Raw genomic sequence first — 21,494 nt, 5'->3', positions numbered from 1 at the left:
GTGTGTGTGTGTGTGTGTGTGTGTGTGTGTGTGTGTGTGTGTGTGTGTGTGTGTGTGTGTGTGTGTGTGTGTGTGTGTGTGTGTGTGTGTGTGTGTGTGTGTGTGTGTGTGTGTGTGTGTGTGTGTGTGTGTGTGTGTGTGTGTGTGTGTGTGTGTGTGTGTGTGTGTGTGTGTGTGTGTGTGTGTGTGTGTGTGTGTGTGTGTGTGTGTGTGTGTGTGTGTGTGTGTGTGTGTGTGTGTGTGTGTGTGTGTGTGTGTGTGTGTGTGTGTGTGTGGTCTTAGCCATGATGAGCTGTGATGCTGGAAGCCATTAACAAACACAAGCGGGGAGAAATGAAGCGTTTCCCCCCACAGAGATCACTCTCAGATGTGTGTGTGTCACACGTGTATGATGAAGAGAAATGTCAATGTTCAGGACTGGACCCCCACTGTGCTGAGTAACAAAACTTCTTATTTCTATTTCTTTTTACTATCAACTCAGCCTGATGCTTCAATCTCCACTGCCTTGTACTGTAGTCAAATAAGTATTTGATGTGCCTCTGTTAACACAACTCTTTTTCTTTCATGTTTATGTTTTTCTCGTGAAAAATAGCACCCTATCTGATGAAATCCAAGTGTGTTGAAGCGGCACATAGTTTTACACTATTCTGCGAAGCTGGCAAAGAAAGCTTGATGGGTGGTAAAAGTAAAAAAATAATAATTGGAAAATGAACATGTCAGAAAGAAATTGAATTCAGAAAGAGTTATCTCCACACTGTCACAGCAAGTCAGTGAGTCCATCGCCCCATCTGCCATCCTCACTTTATGTGAGCTATGTCCTCGTGCTACACGCAGTATTCGTAGTCTTTTCTTCAACCCCTGTAATTGGAGCAGTCATTATGACAGTATGTGCGTGAGTATTGAGAATTATATTGCTGGAGTGTAATTGCCGGCATGATTAAGACATGAATGGATGCTGTACTCTTGCTTCAGCGGCAGTTACATCACGGTTTGGAGGAAGCATGCAGCACTTGAAAAATGAACGGTGTATGATTCTTGGACCAGACTTGACCAAAAGTTATCTTTGGAAAGAGCAAAGGGAGAGAGAAAGTACATTTGTTGCCCTCCCACCTATTGTGGAAGAGAATACTGTATGTGTATTTGTGTGTGGTTTGTGCTTTGCAGGAGTTCTTGTGTGATTTTGTGGGAAAATGAGCTAAGACAGAGGGAGAAGTAGGAATGCTGTGGTTACATTGGTGTTCAGTGTTGCGCAGGAAATGTGACACGTTTTTTGGCGCTCACACAGACACACACACTTGACTGTGGAGCTGTGAAACCACAGCACAATGACCCCCAGCTGTTAGTGAGCAGAGAGCTGTTATCAGCGGGACAAAACAAAGTACTAACTCCATATGCATGCGGCTCAAGGACCTCGTCTATCTTCTAGTATTTGATACGCACCAATCAATCCCATTTACATGCCCTGTATGAAGACTGAATAGTGATATAAGTAGATCCGAGCGCTCTGCCTACACAGTCTTGATTATGTTGTTTACCAACACGCCGCACGGTAGCCTTGAGCGCATGTTGATGCTGTTTATAAATGCAGAGCAGTGGTGGGCCGCTCTGCAGAGACGGAGCCACAGCGTAAGGGTCTGAAGTGCTAGGTGATTTATTGAGAACTGCGGGATGTATTATTCTCCTGTATTTTCAAACTTGCTTTTCCAATCTCCATCTCATTATCACTGTGCCCAATGCTCAATCAACAACTCACTATGTCTCCGCTGCAATACATTTACTTGAGAGGCTCCGTCTGACTTGGCTGAGCACTTGGGCCAGTCCTGCACTTAATAAATCTCTAATGTATTGCATGTGACCACATAGGCTTTGTGTAAAAGGCTGAAGTGCCATGATGCTAATGAACTTGACATGCCTGTGTGTATGTTTGCACTGGTGTATCTTGTGTCTGCTGGAATGGCAGACGTTAAACCTGTCTTCTGAAATACCAATATCCAATAGTGTGTGTCATTACTAAGAAGCTTCTTAAACACATCACCGTGGCCAGGAAATGTCACAACCTGTTACAGTAGAAAGAGCATGCTGCTGACCCGCACCCTGTATTAAATCTATTGCAGTGAGATCATGTCTCATTTTTTAAATATGTAGCTGTCCAAGTATGATGGTGTCATTTATCTTTGCTGGGAAAACAACACGCTTCTTGTTGAAGTTCACCTACAAATGTGCTCTCAGTGGAGGTGATAGTAACTCCTGTCATGCCATCATCTCTCTCGTTTGTGCTTTTAGGCGTTCCTCTCAAGCCGAGGAAAGAGCTGGTGTTTTTGGAGCAGCCGTCAGGTCAGCTGGAGATCCGCTGGTCCTCCAAGTTCAACATTTCTGTGGAGCCCGTCCTCTATGTGGTGCAGCGCCGCTGGAATTATGGCATCCACCCCAGCGAGGACGATGCCACCGAGTGGCAGACTGTTGCACAGGTAGGGATCTGAGCACCATACGTTCAAAAATATTGAAGCCTGTCAGTGAGATGAAAAGGTTTTCCGCTTAATACCCCTTCAATTGATGTTATGGGAGTGATTCTTTTGATCACACATTTGGGATTTATATCACTAAGAAATGTCAGTTTGACATGTCAGCGTGCCACATGCTACAGCTGTGAAAGTGCTGCAGCGCGCTGACAGACTGTTGCACACTGTTGCACATTCCTCACAGTCGCAGTGCCTTTGAAAGTTTGGCAAAGAGAAACACACAGATGACTGATGTGGTAGCAAACTCACATGGGGCTGTGACCCCACATGAACCCTGACCCCTGTGGTTTTCTCCCCCCCCCCCATCTGTCCCTCAGACTGCAGAGGAGCGCGTCCAACTGGCCGACATCAGAGCCAGCAGATGGTACCAGTTCAGAGTTGCTGCAGTCAATGTCCACGGGACCCGCGGCTTCACTGCACCCAGCAAACACTTCCGCTCCTCCAGAGGTCTGTGTGTGTGTGTATGTGTTTATGCATGTGTGTGTGGCCTTAAGTTCCTGTTTGACACCCACTGCCCTCCATTTGTTATGGTTAAGACCTTGGAACAGGTGGAGCTTTTGAGAAGAGATCTTATCTGAACATACAAACTCCACCACTCACTTAGGAGTAAGTGGTGATGCTTTCTTTATCACCGACACCGAATATCTGATCTCATCTTTACTTTGAACCTAGCATTTTTAAAGAGGACTAAAAGATCAATATGTTTAGTGACAACAGAAGTGTGTCCTAAGTTGATCCCCAAGGCTTCATACAGCGACACAAGACTAATGTTTTACTGTAATATGATCAAATTATATATTGACCACTTTTCACTGATGGTGTTCACACTGTGCGGATATGTTTATTTAAAACTGTATTCAGGTATTAAACCTTTATATTTTGTTGTTTACCCTGTACATTTGAATTGTAAATAAGTGTTCCCCCCCACCACAGCTTTTTACACATTTACACAGCGAGTTAAGTGGAAAGGGTAATTCATGCCGATGCCAGGTAGAGTGCTGCTAATGAGGAGAGACTGTGGTGCACAACACTTTTCTTCTTGTCTTGTAACTAGATCTTCATTTATGGCTTCAAAGGAGGGCTTCCCCCCTCGTTACAGTCATATAAACTGTAATATGTCTGTATCAGTCAGGATATTGCAGGTTTTAAATGAATGAAAGTGTTGTCTTGGTCCTAGAGGGTTTGACGTAACCTAGATGCACTTCAGATCTTTGCCACAGACAAGCTCTGATGGCTTCCTGTGCAGCTGCTCTGCTCCTGTACCCTGCACTTTCAGAGTTTAATGACACTAAATCGCAGTGTTGTGCTGCAGATGGCATTTGTTAAAGCAATGGCCAATTGTTAAGTGGTTCCCAGGGATTACAGATTCAAAATATAATGTGTTGAGATTTAATCTAATCCAAATGAAATACACTTGTTTGTTTGACATGCAGAGGCAGAGACATAGTGCCTGCCAGATAAGCCCTATGCAGAGTTCATTGTCTGCCATGTAAAAAAGTGTCTGCATCACTTGCATGTATTCAACACGCAGTCTAACGCAGGGGTTGCCAAAGTGGGAGGGTCGTGAGACCCCGAGTGGGGGTCGCGAGATGATTACAAAATAAAAATGGGAAATAAAAAAAAATATATATATTATATATATATATATATATTTTAAATTATTATTAATAATAACGTCTGCATAGACATTTTTTTCTTTGACAATCCAATAGCGCAGTGTTTCTCAAACTTTTTTTTTTTTTTTTCTGAAATTAATTCACTAGCACCCTCCCCCCCCTGTCGACAGGGGGTCGCCAGTCTCTGGCACTGTTATTTTGGGGGTCGCGGGCTGAAAAGTTTGGGAAACCCTCTAACGTACCGTGCACATTCTTTATCAAACTTGTGTTATTTAATCAATAATAGATTTAAAGATGTTAAGCAGCGAAACGCTGCAGACATCCCAAGTACGTCCATGTTCTGCCAAATTCTGAAAACCTGTGCCAATTACAAAAAGTATTAGTGTGTTTTGGTGGCGTGTGTGTTGACCTGCCCTGTCAATCCTTCGTCATACATTTACTCCCCAGAGTGTTCTGGGTGGCTGTCAGACAGATCCAGACACCAGGTGGGAATAAGATTTGCTGCAGGGATGGAAACCGATCTCCAATCGGGCCAATCAGTGCCAAAACGCTGATAGATTGATGGGAGCTGTCATGGGTTTGATGAGCTCCTGGCCATTCTGTCACGCCATTGTTATTTTTATAGCACGGCCATATCATCTGATTGCAATTTTGCACTACCATACTTTGTTAGGGCAATTTGTAAGAACTGACTGCTTATTTATCTTATGCAGCCGACATTAGCTGGTATAGTGAACCGATGTGTCTGATGGTGTTTTTGGAGTGGATTAAATGTGTTTCAGGTGGGAGAGGAACAGGGCTATGGCGCGAATCATTTTCTCATTACGGGGAGATTTTCTCTGGTCTGGCGTCTGGCATGTGGCCTTGCTTCTCCTCCTGACATCAGCTGGGTCACAGTGTGCATACACATGATGTTCAGAACCAGCTTTACACTCACACACACACACACACACACACACACACACACACACACACACACACACACACACACACACACATCAGCTAGAGTACAGGAATGCTGAGTGTAGAGCAGCATGTGTTTGTTAACCCCTGACCTGCGCTCCCCGTCCCGCTGAACACCGTCATGGATGTGACATGACACCTGTCATAACATCTGATGGCATATTGTCAGTGGAGGACTAATTACCTTACACAGTGTTATACCAGTCCCCCTCCTTCACTGCTATGCTGATCCACAAGTAGTGAAAGGTGTCTTGGCCTGAACTTGAAATTATACTTGGCTCAAGATTTGTCGCCTACAAGAATAAGAGGCCCTCTTCATCCTCTGCTCTAAATGTCTACAGCTGTACTGAAATCTGTTGGCGCTGACAGTTTTTTCTTGTTTTTGCTTTAGATCCGTCCGCCCCTCCCAGGCCAGCCAGTTTGCGCGTCAGCAACGTGACGGTGGGCGAGGACGGTCTGGTGACAGCCCGTCTGAACTGGACCCTGCCAGAGGAGCCCGATATTCCCATACATCACTACAAAGTGTTCTGGAGCTGGACTGTGCCCTCCAAGTCGATAGTGCCATCCAAGAAAAAGAGGAGAAAGACCACCAACGGGGTAATCTTCCCAACCTTTCTCAATGTGTTATTTTTCTCCCTTTTCCTCTCTCTAAGACGACAGGTTCTTTTCCAGGATTATCTCAGCATCTTCTCCTCTGGCCTCAACACATCTCTGTAAATATTGTCCATGCAGGCCTGCAGTGGAAGAAAGAATAAACACGGAATGGAAGTTATTTATATAAATGTGCAAAGCTATCAATCACACACAGATTGATGCAATGTGTTCTTCATTGTTTTAATTCCTTATGTATACTGATGAAAGAACTGTTAAATGGGCTGTTAAGCTTTAAAAGAAAGCACATTAACTGTGATGAATGGGTGTATTTATAGTGATAACTCACAATCTCAAAAGTCTGTTTCTTTAATATCTCAATTTGTATTATTCACTTTTTCTGATTTTGGTATTTTAGAGCTTTTTGTGAGCTTTTCTCCTACTCTCTTTCTACCCCCGCTTTTTTTTTTTTTTTTAAATAAACAGACATTGCTCCAGATAACAAACCGTACATCAAAACATGTAACAACAAACAACTAAACGTAATGTAACGGGGGAGGGGGGGGGGGGTTGGATGCAAGGATGACTTCCTAAGACAGCTGATTGTGACATACACAGGACATTACATACACAATACATTATACATTACACAGGAGATGCCATATTGACAGGGTTAGACAGGAGAGCTGCGGGCAGTGAACCGCAATCCTCCTGTCTCCCCTCAAAATCCCCCAGCAGAGAAGCTGCACGCTCCATGTTCAGTAGGTCCAGATACTCCCTCAGCCATGAGTCCCTAGTAAAGCAGGCTGGTTTGCGTTCCTTCCAGTTTAATAGGATGAGTCTTTTTTGGGCTAAACAGCCCAATGTCCAGAGCCGATCGGTAGTCCTCTCAAGATTGCCATCTGGCTTGAGACCCAGTAGACATGCAATGGGACATGTAGGGAAATTAACTTTTAAAGATTCAGACAATAAGGATATTACTTCTGACCAGAGTTCTTTTTACCGCTGGGCATTCCCAGAGTAGGTGCAACAATGTACCTCGCTTGCCACCCCCGCTTTTGATTGTGTAATTCAGCTATTAATTTCTGGAGAGGAACACAGCTTTATTTATTCATTTGTCTTATTTTGTATCTTTTTATCTCAGTAATTTCAAGGTCCCTTTGGTATATAAGGATACTCACACTTACTACCCTATTATTATGTTTTACAATAATTCCTACAGTGTGTTAAAACTGTGGGGGAAACTCAGTAAAACAAGACCGATCTGATAGAAATATACATGAAACATCCTCTAATAAGGACATCAATATCATTTGAAAATGAAAATACTATTGATTTCCTACTGTTAATGCGTTGAAACAATTTAGTTTGCATACTGGAACATTCTCAACTATTTGGTCCATCCAGAATGAAGAGCTTTCATGGCCCTTTGTCTCGTATGTCAACAAGACAAAGCCAATTTTGTTATAAAATCTTAAACAAACAGCCAAGTTAAGAGCTTACATAATAACATTTCCTGGCTTGGACAACTCAGAAAGCCACACAGAAATATTTTTGAAAGTATTACAAAATTGTTCTTGCTTCTAGATTTTGATGATACTGCCACAAATTGAAAAAAAGGGTATCTAAGCACATAAGTTGACCTTAGAGATAAATCAACATGTTGTGAGTCCTTTGCACACCTCATCCAGTACCATGTGACCTGATACCTGTGGCTCAGTATCTGTGACATTTCATTACAGACTCGAGCAGATAGACAGATTGTCTAGACAGTCAACACACACACCTCTATAGTGAGTCTTCTTCTGAATTAGTGTATGAAATGCGTAGCAGATGTGGCACAGAGGAGATAGAGGTGGGAGATACCAGACACCCATTGACACATGTACTACTGGTTTCCACTTTGGCACCTCAGGGCTTTAAAAGGAGCCTGCTGGCAGAGGAATGTCAAAACACGCACAGTCAATAACAAGAATTCATGAAGCTCACGCTGACGGTGGAATGTTGCGAGTCAAACACTGTGAGGAAGCCCTGGGAGGCTCCGATAACACGGCTCCCTCACAAAGTCCTGAAGGCTATCTCCTCGCCACGATACCTTCCTCTGCTCCACATGTGTTCTTAATAAATAGGGCTGTCCCACAGGCGCGGGTGGGCCCAGGCTGAGCGAGGACTGGGACAGTGACAGGGCTATGAAAGGAGCCTCAGGTGTCAGTGTGCTAACATACAAGTGTTTTCTGTTTTCGCAGGCTCAGAGCTGGGTAGATCTAGAGGGACTGCAGCAGAACAGCAGCTACACTGTAGAGCTGCAGGCCGTCACGTACTGGGGACAGGTGCGCCTGAAGGGCTCCAAGGCTTCCCTCCACTTCAGCACCTCCCAGAATAATGACTCAGGTACACATTGGTGCTAATTTCCTGTCTTGTTGAACTTTCAGACGATAGGAGAGATTACCAAGAGATTTTGGAGAGATATTCATACTCCAAACAAAATGAACACTTATGACATTGCTGTTCATCTAATTTAGCTCTACCACTAAAATGATATTATGAGACTTTTGAAGGAAAGGTAAATGGATAGCTTCTGGATGGATCTTTGAAATTGAAAACATACTGTATGTGACAGAAACCCATGTCCCTCTCAGGATTGTCCAATGTATGACCTACCCCCTGCCTTAACTATACCAAATGCCACCATCCTCACCTGTAGTTTGTGCTTTTAGCAAAAGCAACTTTGTTTTTTACAAGGGTTGGACCAAAATCGGACTCTTTGTAACAACCAAATCATGAGTAGGTGCAATTTAGAGAAACATGCAGTGTCTGAAATACAAATAAAAACCTGGAAGGACCCGAGTGTTTGTGTTTGCAGATAAAGGATTGGATTAACCAAATCAAGAGGAATCCACTTTGCTTTTTGATTGTTTGTTTTCTTGACAATTCCAATTTTCTAAATTACTGAGAGTGTCCAGGCCTCAGTGCTGGCTCTGCAATAAAACAAAGTGTGGAGATAGATCTGGCTCTGCGAACCTTTCTTCAGGCAAACAATCATCATGCGAATTGCAAAAAGCATGAAGGGCCAAGGTGTGCTAACAGCACATCTGCATTCATTTGAAGCTCCTGCGTGTTTAGCAGACCAAACCTCAGCACTATGTGTGTGTGCGTTTTGAGCTTGTGTGGCCTAGGGGGAACTGAACCTCTAACCTTGGCAGTGTTATGCAGAACTATGTGTGCCCATCGAGTGACGCCACATTAATCCATAAAGAAGGTGCTGTAACGGCTGTTATATTACAAAGGAATGTTTCTGTTGCCATGCTGGAGAGTCTGCCACAACAATAGTCACTGTCTTAGCTACAGCAGCCAACATTTCTACTTTCTCTTCCCAGTAAAATCAGTGATCAAGTCAAAGAAGGAGGAGATATCCCCTCTCAGTTCGACCTTGGCCAAACGCCCCTCTGGCCCTCTCGAGGTCGGTACTCCCTTCTACCAGGATGGCCAGCTGCAGGTTCGTGTCTACTGGAAGAACCGGGGAGGTACGTACTCCACTGCACTGATTTACAGCTTTGTTAGAATCTAATTAGCACCCCATCATCCCCATCAATCATGACTCATGTAAACCATAATAACGTGTTATGACTGATTCTCAGTTACTCAAGATTCCTTAAAAAAAATATGTGGTATAAAATGGTGTAAATGAAACAATGTGTCATTGTGAGAGCTCAGTAACGTGAATGCAGGGCAAATTTGTGTGAACCTGCCCACGGACTGGTAGAGCTGATCCACCGTTTAGTAAAGAACAATAAACACACAGAGCCAGAGCGGTGCTATGGGATTTATTGACAGCTGTATTTAATAGATCCTCAGCCTTGCATTAGTGCTGAAGCGCTCCATTTTGTTTTACAAGACCTGATGTCATGGGGAACAAAAACGGTCGTGGGATGCAGCTCCTCAAGGGGTTAAAGCCTATAGGAATGCCTGTCCCAGCGGCGGCTATTCCCCAGCCCTTCTGTTAATACCAGAGTGGAAATATGGAAACCTTGAAAGAACCATGCTCTCAGGGTAACCTGTCAAGTCCCATTCACTGGTCTATGTTATGTTACTAATATATGTCATCGCCTAAGCCAAACTCCACATCTGAGAGTCAAGAATGCAAACCCTGGCGTAGCAGAGGCCTGGTGAGACACCAACTGCTGAATCAGAGAGAGAGAGGGAGAAGATAGAGTTGGCCCAGAGCTGTTAGCGAGCTTGGCTTGGACTCAGAGGGCTGAGTGATGCTGACGGGGATCAAGCGTGGCTTGGGAATCACAGTGTTGCAGTGCAGTGCTAATCCTAGTCCAGCTTCTTTTTTCTGTGTGTTGTTTCTAGCGCAGTGTGTGTGTGTGTGTGTGTGTGTGTGTGTGTGTGTGTGTGTGTGTGTGTGTGTGTGTGTGTGTGTGTGTGTGTCACTGGCCCTCATTAGTCTGAGGTATGACCCTGGCTTTGACTCTGACAACCTGTGTTCCACTACTGTAAACACGCGGACGTACAGATGGCCTGGAGAGTTGTAGTCTCTGGACATCTGGTTTGTGTGACAGAAAGAAGGGACAGGTTAACTGAACCGTGATTAAACCCTCACTCATTGTCTCTGTGATCCAAAGCAGCCCGGCCTCTGGGCTTTCTCCAGCAGTGAAAGTGAACCTTACTGTACACCGGCTCAGATAATTTATCACTGTCTGCCCAACACCAAGACAATAGACAGCAGTCCAGCAGTGGCACTTCTGAGGCTCGCTTCCAGACATGATTTATCGAACACTGCTGAGGTTCTGTTCTCTACCTGATTTCCATGTCCCATTTCTTGTTTTACATACCACATCCCCTCTCTGTCAAAGCAGGCTAAGCATATCTTGTTTATTTTTTTCCCGATTTCCCGGTTCCCTGTAATTCCTCTCTTCTGCTTCCAAAGAGCTCAGGGGCTCCAAGTGCCAGATCTGTGTCTAAGCCTTCAAAGGCCCCCTTTTATCTCTCCCACTACAACTCAGGCCCCCGCCGAGGGGCGAACCTAGCATAACTCAATTATTAATCGGAGAAGTATTTCACATACCCAAGCGACACAGTTGAATGAAAAATAAACCTAGTAACACAATATGAGGCCGATAAACACTGCCAATGAGCTCATGAGGAGCTACTGTACAGTAATGAAGCAAAACGGGACTGCAGTGTCCCAGCATGACCAAGGCTGATACTCAGCTAATGAGAAAGAGAAACATTTAAGGAGAAGCAGGAACGTTTGGATTGAGAACTGGGCCTTTCAGGGAACAAAAGGGAAGGTTAAGGAAACAGAACAATCCTGTTAATAAACTAATGCAGGGATAGAGAAGGAAGTTATTTTATCGTGATCATCAATAATGGAAAGAGAGATATCAGTTCTCAGAAAGGGAGAGTTGTAATATGTGAGATACTCATCAGTTAATAAGCTGAGCCTGTCGGATTGACTTTTGATATCCAAATGAATGTACAGTGGGTGCAGTTACATAACGCAACTGTAAATTACCATAGTTATGTCAATTATGTAAATTACGCTCTTCAGGATATCTAAGACTACTCTATACTTTATTCCCACAACATGTTATAGTTTTACTTGGCTTTTATTTGACCATCGTAATCATTTGATGCTTTAGTCTAAAGCAATTAAACTTTTATGCAAATACATTCAGTACTAGAGAGCAGATTAGACATCAGTGTCTTGCTAAAGGGTTATTTTGAATATGATGATTTGTTTTTATAACGTAGAAAGAAATACCCGTCTAGAGGCAGCTTGTTTTGATGGGGATTAATCAAATGCACGATTTGTTACGAGCTAAAAAAAGCAGCAGATCATAACATTTGAGAATACGAAACCAATAAATATTTGACATTTTCCTTTATGAAAGAATCAAATAAAACGTCAAGGCATATAAAAGATGTTGTCAGTAGATTTTGTGTTTATATGACTCTGACACTATTCATTATACAAGAAAACACTGACAAGCAAACGCGTTCAAAGCACTGCTCCTTTTATGTTTAATAAAAGGAGCTAATAGATTCAAAGATTAGTCTTTATTGCGCTAAATCTGGATACTATGTTATGTCTTTGTTGTTATGTGACCTCCTCCCTTTGTTTCAGACCCCGCTGTAAGTCGCTACCATGTCCAGTGGATGCCGGAGTACTGCGCCCACAACGAGACCCGAGGACCAGAGAAATCTGTCACACAGGTTAGTCTCCAGAAGCCGCTTCACACACCTTCAAACTGCGGGGTCCTGGAGTGCAGAGCGATGTTTGGATCAGCAGCTCCACGCTATGCAAAGCACGCGCCTAACCTTTTGTCTGATGCTTGGAAAGAGCCGCTCCGCTAAAGAAAACAAGTCCACTGAGTGAGCCTGAAGCCCTGTTGTGATGGATTTGCACTGGGCAAATCTCTGGCTTTTTGTTTTGAATATTATGAGTCAGTCGTGTGGTCAGGCATGTTGGCCAATAAAACACATTTACTTAAACAATGTTTCCCGGAATGGGCGATTATTCACCTCCATTATTCTTGCATTCTGCATGCGTAGGGCTTTCTTGTGGAGTGCAGGGTCTGCTGGGTAGGGGTATGTCGAGTCTGGGGGTGTGTGTGTGTGTGGGGGGTAGGGGGGTGTTTTAACTGCTTGGGCTCAGGCTGATACAGGATGGCAGAGGCCTGGCAATCAACACATTCTTTGGGGACCAGCCCTCACGTTGCTAGGAAGTATACATCCATTTTCTATAGATCACTGGGAAGGATTCCAGGATTTTGCTTTTATGTGAGCGCAGCGCCTCATTCACTTTTAATCAAAGCTGTTTCATATCAGAGAGAATATACACACACCCTCTCTCTGGGGAGCGACTGCCTATTAATATAGAGCCTCTTTATTACAAATGCAAGATCCAAATCCACTAGTCAGCAGGATTTTTTTAGTTTCCTCAAAAGCAATGAGAACTGCGCTTTTTTTGTTTTGGTTAGGATCAGTAATCCAAGTTCTAAATGAGTGTAGCACAGAATTAATTTAGATTTACGGGTGGTTCCTTTTTATTAGAAGTTACCCATAAATCCACGTTGGTTACTGTTTCTTAATTAAGTCGTGATTGTGCCACATGTGGAAGCTATATAAACATATTTGTATTGTAAGTTGAATAAAAGGATAGTGGTTTAACCTCTACCATGTGAGTGTTCAAAGTGTTCCTGTAATGTGGGGGTGATGTTCCTGAGGCATGAGCGGGAATGTGATCTGCCCCGCCGCTGTGTATTTAATTATCTCTGAAGCTCCATGGGACCTGACCTGGGTGACATGTCAAAGTCATCATGGCTGAATAATGTGTTTCTTGGCTCAGGAGAACTACATCAACCTCCCGGGCCTGCTGTTCTCCTGCAAGTACAAAGTCACCGTTCACATGTTGAAGTCCAAGAGACGCTCCAAGGACGAGAGCACCACCTTCCTCACACCGTCCTGTGCTACCATCCGCAGCAAGACTCACAAACACATCCCCTGCCCTGGGGAGGGAGGTGAGTCTTCAGCCTTTTGATTTGTAAGGGGTATATTGAAATGGATGTGTTTAAGTGTGGACAAAGTAATCAGACATGTGAGCATATTGTTATCATATTAATGGAATACATGTATACAATGTTTAATGGAAATATACAGTTGCAAGAAAAAGTATGTGAACCCTTTGGAATTACCTGGATTTCTGCATAAGTTGGTCATAAAATGGAGGAAGCCACTGCTGTCCAGAAAAAACATTGCTGCACGTTTGAAGTTTGCAAAAGAGCACCTGGATGTTCCACAGCACTACTGGCAAAATATTCTGAGGACAGATGAAACCAAAGTTGAGTTGTTTGGAAGGAACACACAACGCTATGTGTGGAGAAAAAAAGGCACAGCACACCAACATCAAAACCTCATCCCAACTGTGAAGTATGGTGGAGGGAGCATCATGGTTTGGGGCTGCTTTGCTGCCTCAGGGCCTGGACAGATTGCCATCATCGACGGAAAAATGAATTCTCAAGTTTATCAAGACATTTTGCTGGAGAACTTAAGGCCATCTGTCCACCAATTGAAGCTCAACAGAAGATGGGTGATGCAACAGGACAACGACCCAAAGCACAGAAGTAAATCAACAACAGAATGGCTTCAACAGAAGAAAATAGGCCTTCTGGAGTGGCCCAGTCAGAGGCCTGACCTCAACCCAATTGAGATGCTGTGGCATGACCTCAAGAGAGCGATTCACACCAGACATCCCAAGAATATTGCTGAACTGAAACAGTTTTGTAAAGAGGAATGGTCCAAAATGCCTCCTGACCATTGTGCAGGTCTGATATGCAACTATAGGAAACGTTTGGTTGAGGTTATTGCTGCCAAAGGAGGGTCAACCAGTTATTCAATCCAAGGGTTCACATACTTTTTCCACCCTGCACTGTGAATGTTTACATGGTGTGTTCAATAAAAACATAAAAACATATCATTGTTTGTGTGGTTTTAGCTTAAGCAGACTGTGTTTGTCTATTGTTGTGACTTAGATGAAGATCAGAACATTTTATGACCAATTTATGCAAAAATCCAGGTAGTTCCAAAGGGTTCACATACTTTTTCTTGCAACTGTACCTATTTGCTTTCTGGCCAAAGTTAGATGGAAAGGTAGATGCCACTGTCTGTACAGTAAATATGAAGATACCGCCAGCAGCAAGTTAGCTTAGCTTAGCACATGACTGGAAACAGCTAACCTGGCTCCAAAGGTAACAAAGTGTCACTAGCTGCAGATATGAGAGTGGAATCCATCTTTTCATCTTACTCTCGGCAAGAAAGCAAATGTGTTTTATAACCCAGCTACTCCTTCACTATCAACACTGTGACTCAAATCACCTTTCTCGTAACAGCTCCAGGACTTCCAAAGGTTTTGGCTAAGCCAGAGAACCTGACGGCCTCTTTTTCCATCATCGAGGGAAATATTACCGGCAACTTCTTGTGGCGTGTGTCCAGGGTGGCTCCCAATCAGCGAATCACAGGCTTCCAGGTCACCTGGGCCGAGATCACCACTGAAAGCCGGCAAAACAGCCTGCCCAACAGCATCATCTCCCAGTCCCAGATCCTGCCTCCCGTAAGTCTATTTTTATTAAAACTGGATTGCTGTTTATCTAATGTTGAGTCGCGATACAGCCATAGAGTATGGGCTGTTTTCAGATTGAATATGTGTCCATATCCCACTGGATAATGCTGTCATATATAATCTGTAAATGTCCCCTGTAGTAGAAAGATATGTTCTATTTGCAGCACTTTGTTTCACAGCATGTCAGAGGTGAGGGTGATTTGAGGATAACACTGATGTGGCCTCTTTGCATGAATCTTGTGTTAAGCGATGGTGTGTAGACAGGCACATGGAGAGATCTGAGGAAGTGTTGTGTCCTGCTGGAAGTTCTCCTCCTCTATGTTTTCATCTGCCTTCACGTCTTCCTCTTTTATCCTCCGTGAGAGCTTTGAAAAAGCAGCGCTTTGACATAATCTGCTCAATCAACAACACGTTCCGCCTATCTGCACCTCCCAGCCTCTGGAGCTTGTCTATAAATAAAACCACCCACCGCACTCTTTATCAAGCTGGCTGCAAAGGAAAGGGGAGACAGCGAGCCTTATGAAAACAAAGTCTTTGTTTTCGTCTGTGGCTTGTGCTTGATAGCTCCGCAGCTGATACTCCCCTGATATACGGCCAATTCAAGTCCTGTCTCATTCAAAGGCATGTTCTGTCCTATTTCACTGATTGCATCTTCTGTTTTCTGCTGCTCTCCTCCCTCACCTGACAGGATCATAACTTGCTTGTGGTGTCCAACCTGCGAGCATCCACCTACTACAGACTGGAGGTGCAGGTCATAACAACTGGGGGGGAAGGTCCTGCCACTGTCAAGACTTTCCAGACCCCCAACACATTACCAGTCATTCAACACCGTAAGTACTAAATAACTGCAACTGTCTTTTGTGCTACATCCCATCCACGAATATGATTTTGTTTTTGTTTCATTCAGTGGTGCTAAGAGTAGACCTTTAATCTCTTCTTAAAGTAATATTTTTTCAGTTTAAGTTTGAATTCGGCTCTGTCCAACGTTTACAAGCTCAATCCATCTGTACCTTCAAAGCTAGTCCATTAACGGGCTGTCAGGCAAGAGCTAAGAAATAAACCGGCACATATAATCCTTCACCAGAAAGCAAAAAAGTGTAGTTCCCATAGTATCAAACTATTCTTTAAAGTATGATCAATATATTATTGAATAACCACAAGGATCACACGCCTACTTGAGTGTAAGAGGGGTCGTTCATAGTGATGAACCCACACAGAATTACAGCAGTCTGCCTCGGCTCTACAAAGCATTTTGGCATATTTCAGCTAACCTCTTTTGGTTTTATTGCCTGCATCATTTTTCAATACAACAACATCATGCCTAACTACGGAACACAGTGGAGCATTTAGTGGCTAAAAAGGTCCCTCATGGCTTGGTGGAAAGCAAAACAGAGCTAAAAAGGAGATTAGATATTGATCGTACATTCATCAGGTTTCCAGAAATGTGACTTTTGAACACATCACATTTATTAAGGGATACTATTTCAATGTTATAAGAATAGATGCTGTGCTTTCATTGCATCTCTTAGTGTAATCATTTAGGCATTGTTTTTACAGAAAAGATAAAAGCTGGGTTTTTAGCCCCGCAGATGGAGAGTACATGAAAAGTATTTATGACCTAGATACCAGGTTGAAAAAATGTCTCAGCAAGAGCAAGGAGCAAAACTACCATATGTTTACTGCATGAAATTAAAGGTCACCTATTATGCAAAATCCAAATGTTCATGTCTTTTATACATGAATATGTGTCCCCTCTGTGTAAAGAGATTCAGAAAGTTTCAGGAAAAAAAGATTCGCTCACTTTTTGTCCTGATCCATTTATATAAAAACCTGTCTGAAAATGAGCTGATCAGATTTTGGCCACTTTATGATGTCATAACGATTTTTTTGGCTTGTGTAACCATTAGCCAATAACCAACCAAGGTAACACCCGCCCACCTGATCACCTGAATCTCCTCCTAGAGCACCACTGTGTTCTTTTTAACCAAATATCTCTCAGAGGGGCGTGGGGAGTAGCACCTTATTTTCATCTAAAGTAACAGACAGAGAATCAGCACTTTTGAAACAGGGCTGAAACAGAGGGGTTTATGGGATGCTACAATGCATGATCTGTTTGGTATTTCGAGCCAAACACTTCAGAGACATGTTTTGTATATATCTGATACCTATATAATATATTGATGAAAAACAGTATAAAAGGGGACCTTTAAAGTCAAATATTACCGAGATCTGACTCTCCTACATTTGTTGCTTTAGGACCCAGACTCCGGCACCCTCACCACCAGAAGCCATCAGTAGAGAGGCACTGAGCTGCAGGCCGAGGAAAACCCAATAGAGAGAAGCTCCGGTGGCTCTCTGCTCCTGTGCGTCGGGGAAGGAATGTGTGGAACCAAACAGAAACACAGCGCACCAGACCATGAACTGACCCCCCCTGCTTGTGAAATATGGGTCCATCTTTTCCAGGCTCTACAACACATCAGCTATTCCTTCTGAAGCCCTCTCCCTCGACTGATGCATGTCAGCGGACGGGTTGGTCTGTACAGTGAAATTCATACAGCAAGGTCTCATATTCTGTGTTCTTCAGTACACAGCTCCCTAAACACATGCCCATTTCATCAGGAAGTTATAAATTCCAGGTAATAGTTAAGACCCAATAGTGATCCAGCTGTAATCGTACACAGCTGTAAATTATATAAACAACATTTCAATACAAAAGGTTGATAAATAACAAGGAATGATGTCATGGTTTGAAGGAACACATACTTGATTGAAGATGGTTAAAGATGAATGGTAGGAAATGCCCGAAACTGTAAAACAATTGTTTATTCATGAAGAAAGAAAAGTAAAAATTCATCTATTTATTTTGTGTTACCCATTAAAGAGGCGCTTAGGCAAACAGTCAGTACTGATGGATAATGTAACTAAAGTCATTGTTGTCTAACCCAGAATATTTCACATAGTATGTTGCATGTAGTACATTTGATTTTTGAACTGTAAATGAATTACTTGCTTTAAATTGAAAGCTTGTGATGGTTTTGCATGACAACCGTTAGCATTCTGTTGGCATGAAATAATGTCTGTGTTACCTCTTTTCACTATGTTAGCAATATTTCATTAACAGATTAACAAAGAATTATATTGGGAGTAATATGTAATGTTTATTAATGAAATTATAACTTGTGTGGAAATGATGAATTGTACATGTTCTTGGCTGTAGAAATATTTGTCGTGGAACAGTCAGTGAATGTCTATATTTATTTATGTGTGTATTACAAAGTTTGGTTTGGATGTGTGTGAATGTGAATGTTTCGTGTGTTCTAGTCTCAAGTTTTTGAACCGGCGAAAAAATCTTGTAAAGACATTTTGTAAAAATGGAATTGTAAATACAGTCTTATGTTACATGTTATTTTTCCATGGTAGAAACTGTACAAAATCCTAAGTAATAAAATAATCCTTAACCAGTTACTTTGGCTGTTTGTTTAATTGAGGTTCCTTCGAGCAGTAAATAGACAGGCATCTCCTCCCAGTGCTCAGCCGTTTGGCAGTTACTGTTGCTTATTTTGGCTGTAGAAGCCATCATGGCTGACTCTGTGTACAACATATTCACTGATCGGTCCAGAAGCCTGGGACAGGCGCTCTGCAAGTCCAAATAAACAGGTCATCTAGCTCAACAGCCACAGCGAATTTACCATCGCTGAGGTCGGGCACCTCTCAACAGCTTCTCAGAGCACTTGTGTGTTTGAAAAGCATTAAACCCTCCCATGCTCAGCAGCCTTTCGCCCCATAAAATGAAAAGTGGAAATGTTTACAAGAAAATAAAGCTAGGCGTGACATGTGATAGTTCATCCTATAAGTGCGGAGTATGTTTTCTGTGTTTAAAACAACAAGCTGAGTTACTTCTGTATGTCGGATGAAAGCCACTTTTAGGACACACACATTCATCTTGAAGGGAGTGCATGCAGAAAAGTGTTAAAAGTGTATACCATTTAAATGTTTTATCATGTGTATTCAGGCAAGTTCACATGACATTCTTATAAAGGGTACTTGAATGACTATATAACTGTATGTGTGGTCATTTTCATTACATTCATTCATCTTTACTTGGTAACTTAGAAGTGCAATCATCCTCCAATGGAACAAAATCTTGCTAATGGATATCTGTATCCTCATCTGTTGAGATGACAAACCACTGCATCTGCTAAACCTATCATTGACTTCATGACATACTTTTCAGTTTATTGTATTATGGCACGTCTAGTATTGAATTTTATTTATTTTATTGAGAAAAAATTAGGAAATAGGATAAAACAAAAGTTCCAAGATTCGATTACATTTAAAGAATTGCCACAAAGGTAACTGTAAAATGACCTCTTCTGCTGTTGGAGGTTAATCGGGGTCAATTCTAATTTACCTTAATAACTGAATGTTTGTGAAGAGTCTTTTCTGTCCAGCTGTTTCGATTAGAAGTCTCTTCTTCTCACCATTTTCCACATTGAGCAACAAATTATTCTGGCCTCTTGTTTTCACACACTCAGCCTCTTCAGTCAGTCAATGCTGCGTCGCTCACTTCTCAGGGATGTTGTTTATGTACAGTTCTATTATGTCGCAGGAGATTAGTTCCTCTTGGTCTGTGCACGCTAATCCCCCTCTCTCTCTCTCTCTCTCTCTGGGAGCAGGGCCAGTGTTGAGCCCAGGCTCCTTTCTGTGTGAGCCAGCCCAGCCCCTCTCTCTTTCAGCCTGTCACAGCCCCTCTCTACACACACCAAATACCATGGCCCTCAAGTGTGAAAACCTCAAAACAAAAGGGCCTCTAGCCTCTTTTGAGGCATGTTGCAAGACGTCCAAGTCTCCGAGGACATAAAAGAAAGGAAAAAACTGCAACAACTAAATAATGGGCCAGTCGTCAGTACAAACGCTTTGTCTCTGATGGTACAAGGCCAGTAAGAGCTTATTCACTTTGCATGACATTACATCCCTATTGTGAGAGTCAGGCGGGGGATATCGCTTTCACATTTGAACACATATTTCTGAAACAATATTATTCATTTGGCTCTTCGAATAATCCAGGTCAATTAAATATTTACCCGTCTGCTGGTTGACATTAACCCTGGTTTTATTCGCATTGAGAATAAAACAGTGAGACCATTCAGCAGAGGGCAACAAAGATAGGCTGTTTCTCCCACACATTTCCTGTGACCCCCTTGCACTCGTTCTGCAGATTAACATTGCAATGAGCCATGCATTACTGTTTGTCAAATATGAGCTACTTTTATGGGTCATCCTACTACGGTAGTTGACTGAGCAACTGTACCATTACTCTTTAAAGGATGGGTGGATTTAAAGTTTTGATGATGCGGGTATGACTTTGAAGTATGGGGCAAAACATTGAGGGACCTTACCCTGCCTTTGAGATGACACTGATCGTAACCTGAACGATTTGAAGGCAAATGTTACTCTCATGTGAGTTTCAGGTCAGTGAGATCATCGAACAGAGCCATGCATTCCCTCCAGATTACTTCCACATGGACGACATCCATTTGTACTGGTTTAAATATGAAGAGATGGAATATATTGTCCGTAAGATTGATGAAAAATAACCAGGGTATTTTCCCCCTCCATTAGGAAAGGCAATGTTGCTTCAATGCATGGTGAGAAATCTGACCTTGCCCTGGGCAGTGGCATGTTTCTGGTTAGGCTCTGGTGAGTGGGACCAGGCAGGGGACACATGAAAGGATCTCGCTGACAGGCAGCAAAAGATGTTCAGTCTAAGTCTAATGAAGTCCAGAACACATGGGCAGACCCGAGAACATGCCACACGTTACACAAGCACAAGAGCTACAGCGCTGTTGACAAGCTTAGCATTCGCCTCCTGTTCCCTAAACGCTGACAAAGTGAGAAGCTTGATAAGCATGTGTGAGCTGTGATTAAAAAGCAGTTCTAACACGACACTGATGTATAAACATCATCACATCCGAGGCCAGACAGATAATGTGTTTGTTTTCTTTGCCTTTCATTTTATCTACAACTTCCTTTGCTTCTGTGTCTCCGCAGGGAATATCATTTCCAATTCTGCAAGCGGCTGAGCTGCTATAATGACACCCAAACAAAAATAATTTCGTATAAACACAGTTGTCAGCTTATAAAGTGAACCTCTGCAAACCAAAATGCAGCCCGATACTAAAGCTCTCCAATAACATCAATCCAATTATGGTCCTGTTTGTTGACACTGTGTCAAAAAGCTGTTGGTTCAGCTCTCTTGAGGCCGTTTTATTGGAGATATATTGGACTACTGTAGAGAGATGTGTTGTAGAAAGCAACATAATAAATGACCTTTCAGTATTACCAGTGATGTACAATGGACTGCAATTATTTAAAGTAAAAGTATCAGTATTGCAATGTTGAAATATCCTTTAAAGTAAAAGATATGTATACATAATTGACTTAAAAGTGGAGTACAAATAACAGAATCATCATCAGCAACGTCTACAAAGTATGGAAAAAGAAAGAATGGGAAGATGTGTATATACATCTTGAATATTTTTATTTCATTAAGCTATGAACATCTGGTTGAGCTTGAGCTCATTTAAAATGTTTGGTTTTTGATTTATAACAATGCTTTATACCAGGGGTACTCAAATACAAATCTTAAAGGTCCAACATTTTTTTTTCAACAAGACA

At 42.5% G+C, this 21,494-nt stretch overlaps 1 protein-coding gene across 1 annotated transcript in view; it reads left to right on the top strand.

Moving 5' to 3' along the window:
- The window catches only part of anos1 (anosmin 1), a 38,609-nt gene extending 20,328 nt beyond the window's left edge, over positions 1–18,281 (top strand). Inside the window, 10 exon segments of the mRNA XM_079667388.1 lie at positions 2,284–2,468; positions 2,837–2,966; positions 5,490–5,695; positions 7,936–8,080; positions 9,067–9,213; positions 11,823–11,911; positions 13,047–13,218; positions 14,587–14,807; positions 15,505–15,646; positions 17,073–18,281. Of these exon segments, the coding sequence (XP_079523514.1) occupies positions 2,284–2,468; positions 2,837–2,966; positions 5,490–5,695; positions 7,936–8,080; positions 9,067–9,213; positions 11,823–11,911; positions 13,047–13,218; positions 14,587–14,807; positions 15,505–15,646; positions 17,073–17,125 (1,490 nt within the window). The 3' untranslated portion in view covers positions 17,126–18,281.
- Positions 18,282–21,494: the final 3,213 nt, after the last annotated feature.

This window comes from Notothenia rossii, assembly GCF_949606895.1.
Source record: "Notothenia rossii genome assembly, chromosome: 2".
In the NCBI taxonomy this organism is placed as follows: domain Eukaryota; kingdom Metazoa; phylum Chordata; class Actinopteri; order Perciformes; family Nototheniidae; genus Notothenia; species Notothenia rossii.
Note: the sequence above shows the minus strand (reverse complement) of the source record. Positions and strands in the feature narration are given on the sequence as shown.